General features: G+C 40.6%; 1 protein-coding gene and 1 pseudogene across 4 annotated transcripts in view; one reads left to right on the plus strand and one right to left on the minus strand.

Annotated features, from left to right (window-relative positions):
- dot1l (DOT1-like histone H3K79 methyltransferase) overlaps positions 1 to 9,726 on the minus strand; it is a 30,581-nt gene extending 20,855 nt beyond the window's left edge. For all 4 annotated transcript variants that reach the window (XM_088349739.1, XM_088349740.1, XM_088349741.1 and 1 more), the window contains exon 1: positions 9,424 to 9,726. In XM_088349739.1, coding sequence (XP_088205865.1) covers positions 9,424 to 9,504 — 81 coding nt within the window. In that variant the 5' untranslated portion in view covers positions 9,505 to 9,726. The remainder of the gene's footprint in view (positions 1 to 9,423) is intronic.
- Positions 9,727 to 13,861: 4,135 nt separating this feature from the next.
- LOC148355862 (U2 spliceosomal RNA) lies at positions 13,862 to 13,990 on the plus strand (annotated as a pseudogene).
- Positions 13,991 to 17,883: the final 3,893 nt, after the last annotated feature.

The raw sequence follows: 17,883 nt of genomic DNA on the forward strand, positions 1-17,883 counted from the left end.
CAACCACTTTAATACTTTCAAGTAACTTTTCAGTCTTTGGAGTGGTATTTTAAATAACTAAGTGACCACGTATAAATCAATTTACCTCAATAATGACTCAATTTATTATTTTAAATAAATTCTTGTGGTGTCCTAAAGATAAAAGAATACATTTTATATTCCTGCTTATCCCATCGGAATTTGGCAAAGAGGAACTTTTCATTGACTGGCTAACAACCAATCACAGGCAATGTAACTTTCAACCGAAAGCTTGTACCCACAGGAGATTCCAATAAGAATTTTTGTTAAAGGAGCGGTACGAAAGATCATCAGTTTACTCTGTGCCGCAACATCCTGGCTTGTGTCAGCATTGCAGCCTAAGTCAGCTCGTTCATGATGTGCATGCAAGTACGCATATTTCTTAGCCGCACGCGAACAAACTATCTTGCTTGGCCTCTTCTTACTTTCACCATTTTCACGCTAATCTAACAAATAGAAACAAAAAAAGAACTCGTGTTCCACCTTAACAACTTTACTAGAAGTAAAATGAAATCAGATATGAGAAAATAAAGCATAAGAGCTTGTTGAACTCTGTTGGGCTTTGTTAACATACTTTATAGATAAAATATATGACGTTTAACTTTTTGAAGAACACCCAAAACTACGCACCCCACCTTTAAACTTGAACATCTTAATCTTTATTCGATTTAGCATAAAATAGCAGTCAGAGGAGCTATGTCAAGATGCATTTTTTGGACTTTAGCTCTGCATTTCACACCATTATCCCAGAGATCCTGGCGGAGAAACTCTTTCACCAAGGGCTTTCATCTACCATTGGATTATGGACTTTCCATGTACATGGAAATTTATATCCACGTTTTATTTATTAATTATTTTTGGAAAGTAATTAATAGATCCGAAAGCACTTGTTCTCAGGTTCTCGGTGGCTGCCGATTTAGATCGTCCATCTTTGTATCACATGTGATCCGCACGCTTGTACAGTGGTACCTCTACTTACAAATTTATCTTGTTCTGGGAGTGGCTTTGTAACCCGAAACTGTTGAGGGTAGTGTGTTTTGTATCAAAAATGGTTTGACAGTGTGTCTGGGGCACTAGTAGCATTGATCAGAGGTAGGGCTGCACGATTTTGGGGAAAGACCTAAATGCGAAATAGATACTGTAAATATGGTGGGTGTGGCTTAGCGCTCTCTGTGGGATCTATTAATTGCAGTTTTTTCCATTGCAGTCTACAAGGCCAGTCTAAAAACATTACTTGTAAATATTTCCTATTGAGATTCTTTTTTTTTAATTCAATGATTATCCTGGAGTCCAACATCTCAGCTCGTTGTAAACAATGTAGACTATGTTGTTTAATCAATGACAGGAAAGACAATGTTTTTCTAATATGGACAGCCTTCAGCAGTGGCCGTCGGTAATCTTGACTGCAGGGTGCAACGGGGCGCTCAGGTTACAGAGCGAATGCTGGCAGCGTGCGCCTGAGATGACCCACTAACCCACTTTCCCTACTCGCACTGCAGTACACGTCCAAGGGAGTACCTCTAAGTGAGAGAAGAGTAATAGCAAGGGAATAAAGGTGAAAGTAGAGAGGTGGACAAGAGCAGAAAATCTTGGAACAGGACTGTGTGGGAGAAAGTGGAAAGTTGCTATTTGTCAGCGATTCCGCGGCAAGCAGCTCACAGGCTGCAGCTTCCCGCGCGATACTGCCCGCCAACTCTCTGCAAGGTTGCGCATGTGCACATTTCAACACGACAGGAAAATCTATTTCTGTCAGCGCAGTAAATTATCAACATAACTGCGAGCTACATCGCAACAATGCCACATCGATAGACTACAAACAGCCTAGCGCAGCGGCACGTAAATACACATTTGGCATGCCATGAGAAGACACATGATCGCACACAGCAACACTGGCAGGAAGCTGAAGCTAAAAATAAACCAGTGAAAGGGAGACACCGTCGTATCTCGCTGTATTTTCGGAAGCGTCACAAATCAAGGAGGTGTGAAGATGACAGAGGCTTAAAGGACTACAGCTGAATTAAGACTTGATGGCACAATAAAGTCAGATCACATTTGTTGTCACCTTCACAGTGACTATACCCTATGTCCTTTAATAATGGGATTGTTTACCTTGAATGAACTAAACTTTCCTAAAAAGGACAAGGCTTGTCAGTATCAATGGTCTCCATTCCATTTTCGAGAGCAGAATTTGTGACGGAAATGCCTTGGAATTTGTGATACAAGTTCTTTTTGGGCCTTAAAAGTTGTTCCAAACCTGAATCCATAACACATAACGCACATGTTGACAAATTAAATATTAGATGATAGTCTGTTTATTAAGTAGAACAACGTACAGTATTACCTCAATTTTTGCGGGAAACCCGGTCAATAACAGTTTAATCCAATAACCACACAGATGGGACCGTAAATATATCTAGCGTGTGTACTATAGCGTAACACAAGAAATTAGTTTACTTGCCATTGTGCAGTTTATTTTTATGCACAAACGCACTGTGCCACTTGTAGCACAGAAAAATATGATAGGCAAAAACTCCGGTTTACTCGCCAAAAATAAGTCTTACTTGGATTGATTGATTTATTTCTCCAGGACATTTTTATTAGATTTCCTGCCCCCATGGCAAAAATGCATCCATGAATGTATCTCTTTAAAAACAGGGTAAAACAACAGGGTACACTTTTGAGTGCCATGAATTAATTACCCTTAGATGTCAAAAGTTAAATGAGGAAATGATATCGTTTTGCGTAAAAAGATCCCCCGTGCTTCACCCTTCGAACTGAAATACTCTTAAATGCCAGGTATACAGGGTTATTCATTCGTCTCTAGGCATGTAAACATTTCATTCAGAATGCTCCAAGAATATGACTCCAGATTCCAATTAGACAACTGCCTACTTGTAAAGTCAACGTTATCAACCCATCCCACTCACAACAATATAAGTGTATGCTTTGTACCCCAACAATAGCCTTGTTGTGTGCGTGGAGAACGCTTTCAACACTGCGCCCATGCATTGTGGGTAAGAGTGATGCAATCATCTATCAGAGAGTGGAGTCAATTCCTATAGGAGGACATTTAAAAAAGAGCTTCGGAGTGCATCTGCTACCATCACCCTGCAGTTTTGTCCCATATGGACATGGGGAGGAGAGAGGAAGTCTCACTGCTTTAAAAACGGTCGGGGGTCAGCCTCAATGACTTCAGACAGGCGCAACCGAATCTCAAATTCCCGCCGAGCTAGTTCTTGCACATGTCCACAACGAAATGAAACGGGCTCAACAGTCCAAGCAATTTGGAAAGCGCTATCTGTAGCGTAAAAGGGAGGGTCAATGTTTACACCCAAACGTAGTCTGGTGTGGCTGATTGCGACGACTATTTCCGCACTTAGCGGCAGTGTAGGCGGAGAGGAAATAAAAAGAAGCGAAACTCCCCTCATTGAGTGTTCTCTAAGAGAAAAGAGGGGGAAATTCTTCCTTAGTGCCACAGTCTTACCGCAATCATTACAGCGTAGAAACATGGTTCATTTCAGAGCTTCATAAGCCAACCACTTCCTTTCACGTCTTCTTCTGGGTCCCGGACACAGCGCTACGGCAATTGTCAACACTGGATTTAAGAGTAGTGGGAATCAGTCAGAGTATGAAGTCACCTGGTTGTCATCTAGTCCATCAGGGTTTAAGGTATTATTTATTGCGATTTTTTTTTAACTTTTAACGGTCGGGGCAGTAATAGTGACAACGGTAGGAATGGGTATCTGATAATGGTGCAGTAGTTGGCGCAGTTTAATGCAACCGACAAGACACACTTGCATATCTGTCATGAAAAACATTAATTCATTCGATACCATTGAAGACTATAGATGTCAAAAATCTTTTCTACATTTAGTGCATTTGACAGCATTGGATGTCAAACCTTCATTTTCCATTTAAATAGGTTGAATTAAGACTTAAGTGACATGATCCCATATGTACATCACATTTATTTCCTCCTTGTGAAAGGAAAAAATGCGACGAACATATCAGATATTTCAGCGAAAGTCTTTACTCAACCTACTCAAATGGGAAATGGACAGGGTGGATTACTTTCAATTACTTTTGGATTACTCCAATACCAAATATGCTAATAAAAGACAAAAGAAAGTAAATATGAATAAAATGACTACATTTTGTGCAGGCTTGGGGAGTAACGGAATACACGGAACGGCAAAAATGATGTTGGCAAGCTGTTTGGATTTATTTTCATTTTGTTTCGGTCCCATTTTATGTTAGTTTTGCCGGAGATCAAAGAGATCAAAGCCAGGAGAGAAGGCTTAACCACGTGTTGTGAGTCATAATTTTATTCAGATTTTGTTTTGTTCTTTCTTTTCTTTTATTAGCATATTTGGTATTGGAGTAATCCAAAAGTAATTGAAAGTAATCCAGTTAAAGTAACCCTACCCAACCCTGGAAACGGAGAATTGACATCTGAGACCACCAATGGCATTTAAGTCAGAACTGATTTTCATTGGTAGCGAATGAGTTAAGAGTAAATGAAATTCTCACACATGGCTTAGCGTCATCCAGGGACAAACAAATTGAATGCCACACACAAATTAAAACAGCTGAACTTTAGATAGCTCTAGAGTGTTAGCATGTAAATATTAGCAAGTCTAAAGGCTAGACAAAAAAAATGGAAGCAGAGGAACAGTTGAATGTTGGTAAAAACTCGGCTGAACACCCGTTTCGATTTTCTTCAGGATCGTGTGCAAATAAAAAAATGAGAAGCCGCAACGTGCACAACAGCAACAATTACGAATATACTTAGTAAATAATGAAAAATGTAATCCTGTCAGCACTTATTCGCCAAGTATCACATTCTGCCGTTCTGCAGACTAGCTGCTTGAATATGATCGAAATACATTACCAGATACCAAAATCTATAGACATAAAAGTCCAGATGGAAGCTATAATGCTTTCAAGGAATCCAGATTCCTCGTACATTCCAAAAACACACACGCTAGTTAGGTTCAAGAAATTCTTATTTGGTGTGAATGGCTGTCTTAGCCATGTGATTAGCTGCTGAACAGTCTTGGTGCAGCCTGCTTTTTGCCTGAATACAGCAGATTCTTTACACACTGCATAGGAACAAAAAATAGAGGCATGTTCAGTAAATGTATAATTAGTGTGTCATTTTCCCTCTCGCTTTCGATGTATAGGCATTAATTGGGAATTGCACTCAACCATAGCGTGTGACAAAACAGCCTAGCCACTGAGCTATGTGCTATAAGGCATGTGCAAAGTTGAAACAGATGTTCAGTCAAAGAACAAAAACAAACGAATACATGTGTGTGTGGGAGGAGCGCATATATATTATATACATATATACACTTACACACACAAACACACACACGAGTACTTGCAGTTCAATTTCTTAACCAGACACAAACACTAAAAATAAAAATCAAGCGAGGGACAAATGCATTTCAAAGTTCATTGCCTACTGTCAGTCTAATTTTAATTTTTCCTATGCATCGACATTTATTGTGCACAAACACAACGATGACAACACTTCGAAACCTATACAAGAGAACTGAAGCTTTTCCTAATTGATGTATAGGAATTGATAGGGTTATAACAGCCAAGAGGTAATATTACTCGAGCAATGGTAATATATTTTGTTTACAAAGTCTTTTTAATAACACTGTCACTCAAAATAGGAGATTTGAACAGGTTTATTGCATGTCTTGTAAGTTATTAATGACCGTGGAGGCTGTGCATGTCAAATCGTTTGAACGCTTGTAGCGACATCATGACTGGCAATTATTCATCAGCATTGGTCTTTAAAACCTAAACATCGTTTGTTGTGCATACGAAATGAATAGCTATTGAGTAGTGACTCAACTGATAACGATAGTTGATACAATATTTACATAAAATTTCCATGGCCTGTTTTAGAAAGTCAGTGCTATATATATTAAGCATATATAGATAATGTAATAGTTTTCCCGGGGCCGTTTGTGGCTGCCACCAGGCTGTACTTGCCCAGGACACAACACATGAAAAAAGTGCCTTTAAAGGATCCAACCCAACCCAATTTCCAAACATTATTTTCCATTACATTGATAGTATGTCTCGTGTCAGTTAGGGATCAAATTTACTAGGATATTGCAGTAAGCAGTCTTCAGAGCTGGTCCATGGGCACCTGAGGTCTTCTTAGGGGGCTACTTGGTGCCCAAGGGCACCATGTTGGAAACCCCTGCTATACACTATTTACATTTACACTGTATATTAGTACCAGACATGTCGGACACACTTCAAAATATGTTAAGGAATCACACACCATATTTTTTTTTTTTTTTTACTTCATTTGTACAATATCATACGCGTCAACTCTTTTTAATTGTATTTTGATCATTTCACACTAGAAAACAATTTTTGTACGGGAAACAAAAAAAAAAAGAGAAAACCCCTCAACTAGCTCATTTCGGCTTGAATTCGGACGCCTCGATCACTTCTAGTAAACAACGTCATCGAAGATTGTTGATATTGTCGCTACACACTTGCAATATTGATCCAGGATCGGGTCTTTATTTGGTAAATAAAATTGACTTGTTTATACAAATTACATTGTTTTTTCTTTTTATAAGCATTACTGCCATGTGTTGACGAGCCGATGGAAGATTGGATTTGGCTTCTTGGAGTGGTTGAAAGTCGAGAGCTGCAGGTCCCAATTTGGCTGCCGTTAGAGACCCAATGAAGGCAGACCACACGAAAGCAGATGTTTATAGATTTTGTTAGTATCTCTCGGATGCCTTGACACAAAACCTAACTATATATATACTCACAGAGGCCTGAAGTACAACTGTGTAAATTTTTTTGAAAATCAGTTCAGCCGTTTTGGAGCCCATAAGACGCACGCACAAGCAAATCTGGATTTATAAAATAATTCAAAACAGTGTTCCTCAACTGGCTTGACTTGAAGAACCCACCATTCCATCCTATTGACAAGCTCCCCCCCAAAAAAAATCAAGAAAGAAGAAATGTATCCAATGAATGGATAGTTGAGTTGAAAGCCGAAATAGTAGTATGTATTCACCCCCCCTAAAAAAAACAAGATGACCACAAAACAACTGCAAATACTGTATATACACACTCACATATAGGCCTATGTCATCTATAAGTGACACCCTAAAACTGCTTTAAAACAGTCACATACCAAAAATAAATTCAACATATTAATAAAGTGTGTATCTAAACATCAATAACTATTTAATTGTGTAGTTCAAAGATTAATACACCGTTAAGAAGCTTGAAATATAAATTTTTCTTAACATTTACTTGACCTCCAAGCAGCATTTCAACAGCTGACACTTGTACACCATTTTCACCTTTTGGACTAGTTTCCTTTTTCGACTTGATCATTGTTGTCACCTTTTTCTACTTTTCCTTCTAATTATCACCAACCTTCTCGGGGCCCATTATTATGGGCAGAAAAGGGAAATAAAACCAGCAAAATGACAATAAAATGAGATGTGGTCCTTCTCTAACACACCAATTGAACAGGCAGAAGAGATCAGGCAGAACATTATCGTCATGTACAGTTAAGGAGAGTAAATGACCTCGTTTTCTCAGGATTGTTTTTCAATGACCCACCCACTGAAAACAGGTCTCCAGCCTACCCACGAGTTGATAGACACTGGTTTCGAAGTTTAGATTGAGACGGATGTGATAGCCTGTCTTGGGTGGCACGGCTGATAAGTGGTTAGCGGCACAGTTCTGAGGTCATGGGATCAAATCCAGCTACCAGCCTTCCTTTGTGGGATTTGCACGTTCTCCCCATGCTTGCATGGGCACTCCGCTTTCCACCCACATTCCAAAAAGCATGCATATCAGGGTAATTGCCGGTCTAAATTGTCCCTAGGTGTGAATGAGCGAGCGAATTGTCTGTATCTGTGGGTGTCCCTTGCCCACTGCTCGAAGTTAACCGAGATGGGCTCCAGCACCCCTGCGACCCGACTGAGGATAAGCAGAGGGCGTCATGGATGGATTGCTATCTTGTAAATAGGTGCTACGTTGTGTTGGTAAGGTTTATTATTGCCTAATAAGGGGAATGCAATCATTAACAAGAGGAGCAATTGGTTAAGGTGGAAAGGTAAATATATGTCAGTTGTCTAGAATAGTTTTTTTTTTAAATAAATTTTTGTCTCAGGTGGACACATTAGCTCAGGGGTCGGGAACCTATGGCTCGCGAGCCATATATGGCTCTTTCTATGAGTATCTGTGGCTCAGAGACAAATTGGATGGCATGGAAAATTTCTCCATCTTGTTCAAAATTTGAAATGTCTATCCAATTCAGGTCCACGTAAGGCCAAACCAAAGCTAGTTAGCATGAGATTTCTTCGCAGTATATATAGGGCACGCTTTCACTACGATTTACAGTCAAGGTGTCACACAAAAAAAGGGGGGAAAAAAAACTCGTTTTGGCTGTACAACGCTAAAGAATCCTTTATATAAAAGTTCACTGTATAATCTGTGTTCAGTGTTCAGATACCTTATGATGAATCCACAGAACTGTAAATACGCCAAAACACCGGAAGAGAACTTAGTCATTTAATTGGGTGAATGGGAGGGATGGGTGGAGCTATGCAAAATGTGCAAGCACTCCCTCCCATCTCTCGCCCTACGCCGTCTGCGCCAAAAGTGAGCTCATCAGGCTCCCTATTTGCAGAATGTTGTGACGTTTTTACACAATAACTGCTTGCATCTGGTTTTGAAACCAATATGTATGAAAAAAAAGGGTAAAAAGGAGTTTAACCGATCTTGAGTAATTGCAAGAAAGAGACAAGTTTAAAGTGGTATGTTTGTTGATTTAGGGACAGGGGCTCTGGCATTATTCTCTTTTCATAATTTTTATCAAATCATCAAAAATAAATGTGCTGAAGACTATGCTTTTGTCTGGGGCGCGGGTTTAGCAATTTAGTAAATTTGTCTCATAATATATGGTGTGGCTCTTTCCCAAAATAAAATTAATATTTTTTGCTTTTATGGCTCTTTGAGTCAAAAAGGTTCCCGACCCCTGCATTAGCTTAATACACCTTGACAAAACGGACGAATATCGTATCCCGGGGTCATACTGTATATTAATTCTCACTCGGCATGCGAGACAGAATTATAAATATCTCATTAACGAATAAGAGTTCGCGTTTTTATGACTTGAATTGTCAAGCAATTTCTCTAACCGACGTGACAACATAACGAGAAAAGGTGACACAAGGTGAGCGAGTGCCCAAGTCCTCAGTTGACACAGCGGGGGCTGACCGAACCTCACTAGCGTGCCGGAGCTCGGAAGTGGCTAACACCGAGAAAGAGGGGCTAGGTGAACAAAGCCAAAACACACACAAATGGAGAAGAAAATAAACATTAACGAGTAACACTTACATATACCGGTAAGGGCCAAGGGTAGCCGGCCGCTTCAGCCCCGACAGGCGATTTGAGCCTCAGCTCCAGCTTTTCTCCCATTCTCCACTTGACGGCGGGCTAACGAGCTAGGCTAGCTACTAGACTGCTCCCCGCGAGCTACAGCGAGTGCATGTTGAGTCCGAAGGCGTTTTCGAGAAGGCGGAATTCAAAAAACTAAAACCGCCGCTCTGGAAAGGGCGTCGAATACGCTCGAGTGGACGGTTGACTTGGTTGGGAATTGGTCATCAAAAGGACCGGTGGTAATAACACCTCGTCTGCATGGCCGCCATCTTGCCCGGCATTGAGAAACTATGGCAGGAGGCCACTCTCACACTGGGGGTCGTGACGTCACGAATGGGGGAGGAGCTTTGTGGTAGGGGAAGCGTGTCAGAGACGCTTTTACAAATGTTTGATTTGGCTGCGCCATTTTTTTCACCCGTTTTTCGTCACTCGGAATGAACAGTGGGACCTCGCTACTTCGCGGTTCCACGTTCGCGGGTTCAGCGCTTCGCGGGTCTAAAAAATAATAATAAAATTAAATTAAAAAAAATCTTTTTCTTTTTAAGCATTTTTGAAGGGGTGTCGCTACTTCGCAGGTTTTCACTTTTCGCGGGTTGTTTTGGTCCCCATTAACCAGGTCTAAAAAATAATAATAAAATAAAAAAAAAATTTAATTAATTTTTTTTTTTAAAGCATTTTTGAAGGGGCATCGCTACTTCGCAGAGTTTCACTTTTCGCGGGTGGTTTTGGTCCCCATTAACCAGGTCTAAAAATAATAATAAAATTAAAAAAACAACAACATTTTTTTAAGCATTTTTGAACTTCGCGGACTTTTTTTCGCGTGTGGTTTTGGTCCCCATTATTCGCGATAACTGGGGGATTACTGTATTTGTAAATATATAAATACATCGTCATTAAGTGACGGAAATGTCACGTCACAAATAAATTACATTGTTTTCTAAACCTCTATTCATAAATCTACTAGACATTTTCCACCATGGGCGTAACCAGACCGTTTTGGGGGGGTTCCCAACCACCCCAAAATTCAATCCAAACGCCCTGAAAATTATAGCCTTTTCAAATAGGACAAATTGTGTCAGTGATAGCAATTACAGTGTTTTAATCCCAAAAAGTTGGCATGCATGTGTAATGGGTGTAATAATAACTTTTGTTTTATTGAAATTCCTGCTGAAATATGTTGTATAGTTTTTGTGTAAGTGTCCTGTAATGATGAGTCCAACAGTGCCATCTGCTGGTATGGGGTAAGGTTTGGTTTAGCTTTTGACATGTGACCGGAAGGCGGGGTTTGTTGGCAGTCTAACAGCGAGCTGTCAACGGTAAGACACGATGTCTTGGTGCTCCGAAAAAAAAAGTTAATTTTAAACATTAAAACCACAGCTGACAAATCTCTCAACACGCACAGTAATGTGATTGATGTTGTCAAGCTGTTTGGATTTATTTTCATTTTGTTTCTGTCGCCTTTTATGTTAGTTTTCCTGGACGTTGCATGTTGTGCTAAAATGCTAATTCCCCTTATAGAGATCAAAGAGATCAAAGCCAGTAGAGAAGGCTAACCACGTGTTGTGACTCATCATCGCAGGACATTTACACAAAAACAATACAACATATTACAGCAGGAATTTCAATAAAACAATAGTTATTATTACACCCGTTACACATGTATACAAGTTCCTTTAAAAAATGGCACTGAACAACGACAATATCACATTACGCCTCTATCAACAGATTACAATTATGCAGTACATTAAACCCCTCCGGGAAATAGAAATAAATCTGTTCAGAGGTTCTGCTCACAAAGTGAAATTGCCCTATAGCAGGGGAAAGAAACCTATAGTAATTCATCCCAAAATCCATGACACCAGATAAAAACATTAAAATTAAAACATTGTAGTATGTAATATTTATGTGTATATGATTGAATACCGAACATACATAAAATGGAAAACAAAATGTTATTCAGCTATGGTGGGACATGACTTTCGTGGGTCGATTGGAGTAGCAGGTGGATGCAGAGGGGGAGACGACGGCCGATTAACAATGTAACAGATTTAAAGACTTTGCAATATTGTTCGATTTCCTTGCTTCAATTACAGATCGTCCATTGGTTACAGCCGTGTAAGGGTAACGATTTCTCTTCCTTACTCATGTTTCGATAATCGAAATATTTTGTTTCCATGGTCATCCTATATTTGCTTCTCCCTTTAGCGTCACTGCAAATCTTGGTCAACCCTAACAGTACAAATAGCTTTATAACATCTTAAATTAATTTTACATTTAGCCTAACGGACCAAGACCAAATTTAGTCAAAAAATAGTCGTTGTGTTTACCTTTAAAAATTTAAGCATCATATTTTACCCCAATTACTAGAACAGCTTTATTTCCATCTTCGCAACATTGCTAAATTTTGCCCCATGATGTCCCAATCCGATGTGGAGATTATAATTCATGCGTTTGTGACCTCCCGTCTCGATGATTGTAATGCACTACTCTCCGGTCTCCCAAGTCCAACATCAAGAGTCTTCAGCTAGTATGAAATGCTGCAGCGAGGCTTTTAACCAAGACAATAAAGTTTGATCACATGACCCCGATTTGAGCTAACCTGCATTGGCTCCCTGTTAGCTGAGGATGTGATTTTAAGGTTCTGTTGGTAGTATACAAATCATGCATGGACTTGCTCCATTAGATCTTTCAAATTTGATTTCCCGCTATGTTCCGGCCCGGAGCCTTCGCTCTGAAAATGCTGGTCCACGAGTGATCCCAAGAGCCAAGAAGAAATCCGCAGGAGAGGGATCTCCATTCAGGCCCCGGTGCTGTGGAATGCTCTTGTCCCTGAGATTTGATCTGCAACCTCAGTGGAACTGTTTAAATCTAGGCTTAAGAAACACTTCTATTCTATGACCTATATTTTATGTCAACAATATCTATGTATTGTTTGTTATTGGAACATCCATTTTGGCCTGGTCATCCTGGAAGGGGGATTATCTCATGTGCAGTCCCTTCAAGGTTTCTTCATTTTCCTCATGTTAAGGTTTTTGAGTTTTTCCTTCCCCTCATGTCGGTTTTAGATCAGGGGTGGTGTCATAATAGTCTGTAGTTTGCAATAATCTGTGGTCTGTGCATCCCTCTGAGACTCCTTGTGATTAGGGGTGTCACAAATAAACAAATTTACATATTTTTGAGTTTTTCCTTGCCCTCATGTAGGTTTTAGATCAGGGGATGGTATATTAATAGTCGAAGTTTGCAATAATCTGAGGCCTGCGCAGCCCTTTGAGACTCCTTGTGATTAGGGGTGTTACAAATAAACAAACTTTACATATTTTTGAGTTTTTCCTTGCCCTCGCGTGGTATATTAATAGTCGTAGTTTGCAATGATCTGTGGTCTGTGCAGCCCTTTAAGACTCCTTGTGTTTAAGGGAGTCATAAATCAACATGACTTGACTTAATCTTGGTCATCATCCAGTGACCACAAACATCTCACCTGACATGTTTTCTCCTCCCTGGGAATGCCACCTTTCTTTTTAATATTTGGGTCTCTGGTACCATGATCATGAGATAAAACCGAATGCATGTTCCTCACAGTACTTCTGCCCGCATTAACTGCACTGATTTAAACTCAAAAGTCCGATTCACTCAGGGAAATCTCACATAACCCTCCCCAAAAGATTTTCTCCTGAGATCTACACCATTCATATAGGTCAACATTGTTGACTTCAAAACAGTGAGATTTTTATGCCCCGATGACGTGAAGTCCTTTCTCGTTAGAGAATGTATTCTTTTAAAGCGCTTGTTTGTCATATTTAACCACTAGAGGGCACTGTTGTCTAATGCCAATTAAAACTGGTGCCTAGAAATACAACGGAGAAGCAAGACACAAGACAAATACGGTGGCGATTTCGAGGTAGGGATTCCACTGTGTAAATTAAATACTAATTCATACATGTCGAAGTGTCCTTGGGTAAGACACTGAACCCCTAATACCCCCAATAAGCAGGTTAGCGCCTTACATGGCTGCAAGGCCGCTATTGGGAAATGTGGAGCACATTGTAAAGCGCTTTGGGAAGTCATTGACTTGAAAAGCGCCATATAAATGCAGATCATTTCATTTCGCAAAATTGTTTTTGCAAACAAACAAGTTGGGTCACACCTTAAAAGTGAGGAATGCTGACTGCTCAGCTCTGTAATACGGACAGTATTACATCATCATCACGACTGTGATGTCACCGATTTCCCCTTTTTGAAATAACAAAACCATTTGCAGCGTTGGAGTCGACAAAGGCTTCCCAAACATGATCATTTAGTCATTATGAGACCCCCTTATGCCATACTTACCTGGCAGGGGAGATACCATGATCAAGAAGGTACTGTTTCGGCATGTGTTGGTTATTGAATGGCTACTACAGTTTCGCTAGCTTTTGGCTAAGATCAAATGTAGATTTTTGCAATCGGGAGATGGAATAAGAGCTTGCTCTGTCCACTCCACGCATCGGCCCGGTATTGCAGTACCTCCGGGGATGGTGTATTCGCACTGATCGCTGCCCGGCCCTGTGGCTAGGACCTTGACCCAGCCTCTTGGCTGGGAGCAAGTGTCTCGGCCTCTTGGCTTTGTAGTGTATTATGATTTGACTGATAACGGATAATTGATAAAGAATATAGAACAATAAACCTCTACAAACCCCCCCCTTATGCTGACACATTGTTAATTTGCTATTAATAGTGTCAATAAAATTATTCAAACCAAAAAAAAAAAAACCCCTTATGCTGACACCTCATCTCATTAGCTACACCGCTTATCCTCAGTAGGGTCGCAGGGGGTGCAGGAGCCCATCCCAGCCATCATCGGGCAGTGGGCAGGGGACACCCTGAACTGGTTGCCAGCCAATCGCAGGGCACACGGGGACAGACAACTCACTCACTCATTCACACCTAGGGACAATTTGGACCGGCCAATTCACCTGAAATGCATGTTTTTGGAATGTGGGAGGAAACCCACGCAAGCACGGGGAGAACATACAAACTCCGCACAGGAAGTCTGGAGCTGGATTTGAACCCACGCAGGAGGTTCCCAAGACATAAACTGTGCCACACATGCGCTAACCACTGCGCCGCCGTGCTGCCCCCTTATGTTGACACAATGATTGTAATTAATAACACAATTTCACTTGTTCACAGGCGGCCATCACTGGTAAAAATCGATATACTTGTCTCTCTGACAATCATCTATCATATTGTTAGAATATGATATAATGAAATTGTGAATGTGTTTAATCGCTGTTAAAAATAATTGTTCAAACGTCATATTGTTAGAAAATGATAGAACGAAATGAGGGCAGCACGGTTAACGCCTGTGCGGCACAGTTCATGTCATGGGAACCTGTCGTGGATTCAAATCCAGCTCCAGACCTGTGCGGAGTTTGTATGTTCTCCCCGTGCTTGCGTGGGTTTCCTCCGGGCACTCCGGTTTCCTCCCACGTTCCAAAAACATGCATTTCAGGTGAATTGGCCGGTCCAAATTGTCCCTAGGTGTGAATGACCGAATGAGATGTCTGTCCCTGTGTGCCCTGCGATTGGCTGGCAACCAGTTCGGGGTGTCCCCTGCCCACTGCCCGGAGATGGCTGGGATGGGCTCCAGCACCCCCGCGACCCTAATGAGGATAAGCTGTACGGCTAATGAAATGAGATGAGATAGAACGAAATTGTAAATATGCTTAATTGCTGTTAAAAGTGTCAATAAAATTGTTCAAACCAAAAAACTTGTCTCTGATGCCGAAGGAGTTTTCTATATTTTCATGTCTTCAATTATATACCTTGCACTATACCCTCATCCTAAAATGTACAGTAGAACCCTCGGGTTATGGCGTCCTGACGTTATTTTCATGTTACGATGCGGATTAAGATGTTGTTGCGGCCCCTCGTTACAGCATTTTACCAACTATACAACATCAAAGACACATTTTTTACATGCCCAAAAACGTGCATCATTTGAACTTTGCAGTAATAGTGCCTATGACTCTCAGAGTCATGTGCCTCAAATGTCCCCAAGATGGCTGTTTATTATTGGTCGACAAGGAGCGATCTAGTTTCATCAGTAAACCAAGGCGTGTGTCTTTCAGGTCCTGATTTAAGGCGTAGGGGCGCTACGGAATCCAGGACACTAGCCAGGGTAGCAGTAAACTCATTCATGAGTGCGTCAATAGAGCCTTTATATAAAGGTAACGACGCAACTACTCCTGAAAGAAGATCAGAGAGCTCAGAAACTATGCTAGTGCTTATATTGCGTCCACTAAATCATTTAGTTTTTTTAAAAACAATTAGCCGGCACCTCAAATATAACTAAATACTGATCAGAAATAACGGTCTGCATCAAAGATTCCAATATGCTTTTGTCCTACAATGCTTCCTCTCTTTTATCAGAATCTCGTGTGCTTCTTAAAGACTCCGGGTTTGTGTGATAATACTTTATTAATTATGGGTCCCAACCAATGTTCCCTGTAATTTTCCTTACGGGCCTGAGCGTTCACACAAAGTCGGTGAGCAACGCTTGAAACAACAGTGAGCAACCATAATCCCAAGTGTGGCAACTAAATCATTATCAAACATGTCCAAAACTTGACATCAAGTTACATTTTGCCGAGTTTCCAGCGATGCAAAGTTATTTATTTTTCTTTTGAATGAATTGACTCATGCACTATTGCAAAGGTTGTACGACCTACAAACGTCGTTTGTTCTTATCATTCTTTCACAAGATATCCATTTCTTTTTATTTCCTGATAGATTTTGTCGCATAACATTAACATTTTTGGGGGCTTATTGAGTCGGTTGTAAGATACAGAGCTGTACTTAATCACATTTTTGAGTTGAAGTACAATGTTGGCAACAAGATTCACTTGATAGAATTGGGAATTATTTGAATGCAACACAAAATTTTTCTTCTTTTTCTGTGTTTTTTCTACTTTTTAAAAATTCCTTTAAAAAAAAAAGTCTCATTTTGTTTATTTTTTCCGAGCTGTTACTTTTTTCTTTTTGTTCTCTATTGACTTTTTTCCTAAGTTTCTTTTTCTTTTTTCTGGCTTCTTTCTAAAATATTCCTTCTTTTTTTCTCTTCCTTTTGGTTCTTTTTTTCTCAGCTTTTCACTACTTTTTCATTTTGGTATTTTTTTCTTTTTTGTTCTATTCCCCCCGTCATTTTGTGCATAATTTTACATAATATTTGGTCGTGTTGGGATGAAAGAAGCAAAAACAACCTGAAGAGCCGTTTAGGACCCGAAAGAGCCGGTTCCTTTTAGTGAGTCGAGCCAAAGAAGCTGGTTCTCTACTAACTTTACTCAACTTCGTTCTCCTTCAACTCGACTTCAAAATTCCTTATTTAGGACACAACGTCAGGGGAACCCGTGTATTTTTACCTTCATGCACTGTAACTTTGACTTAAGTGGCTTCTTAATGAGTAATTTTGAGCCCTCATTTTTGTGCGCTGGCTAGATTTTCTTGTGCGCTGAGAATGTGCGATCAATGGGCAATTGCGCACGTGCGCAGCTTAGAGGGAACACTGGTCCCAACACTTACAGAGATGCTAAAGGGAGAAGCAACAACATGATAACCATGGAAACAAAATCAGCTGTACGGTACTAACTTACTACAAATACATGTCCCCTAGCCGTTCCCAACCACAAACTCTCCCAAAACGAGCAGGAACCTCAAATATCTACAAACTTACATGCTCGACAGTGCTCACTGACAGACATTTTTGTCACCTACAGGAAGTGACCAGACTCTCCAGGTGTTTAATACAGTTTTGAATCCCCAGAGTGTTCATTTGTATAATCAAAAGATGAATTGGGTACCTATGAATGTTGACATGATTCATGCCAGATTTATTTTGTTGCGTGTCCGAATGAAATTTCGCCCCTAAATCAGTCAATTAAAGAAATTTAAAACCCGGTGCGCCTTATAGTGCGGAAAATACGGTAATTGTTTCTACCTGTACCACAGGAATTTGGAACGCATTAGCGAGTTACCATAGGTTTCTAGATATTTCACCTTGCAATCCCCACTTTTGAAGGGATTACTGTCGTGTGCCGGGGGTCTACTGACACAACGAGTTAAATCCAAACCAGAACACGTGCCTACAAAGAGATAGGGAGGGGGACGCGTTCCAGTGGCTTCCATAAGAGCAAAAACTTGTCAGCACATACTATAGAGCGGCTGTATGCTGAAAGGGGAGAGCCATGCAACGGAATGCCACCACGAACCCGCTGACCGCATCCCTCCTCCTCCCTCAGCCATGAGGCCAACTTTCGGGATTTGAGCCAGTTGCAGCATAACAACACACCAGGCCTGGCCAAGTGGGGCAACAGCGACCATGTGGAATTCTGAGACGGTGTCAGATTACATCTGGAGACATTGGATCTAGATGCCTTTAAG

The sequence above is a fragment of the Urocampus carinirostris genome, chromosome 12 (assembly GCF_059441175.1).
Source record: "Urocampus carinirostris isolate Australia breed hairy pipefish chromosome 12, RoL_Ucar_1.0, whole genome shotgun sequence".
NCBI lineage: Eukaryota > Metazoa > Chordata > Actinopteri > Syngnathiformes > Syngnathidae > Urocampus > Urocampus carinirostris.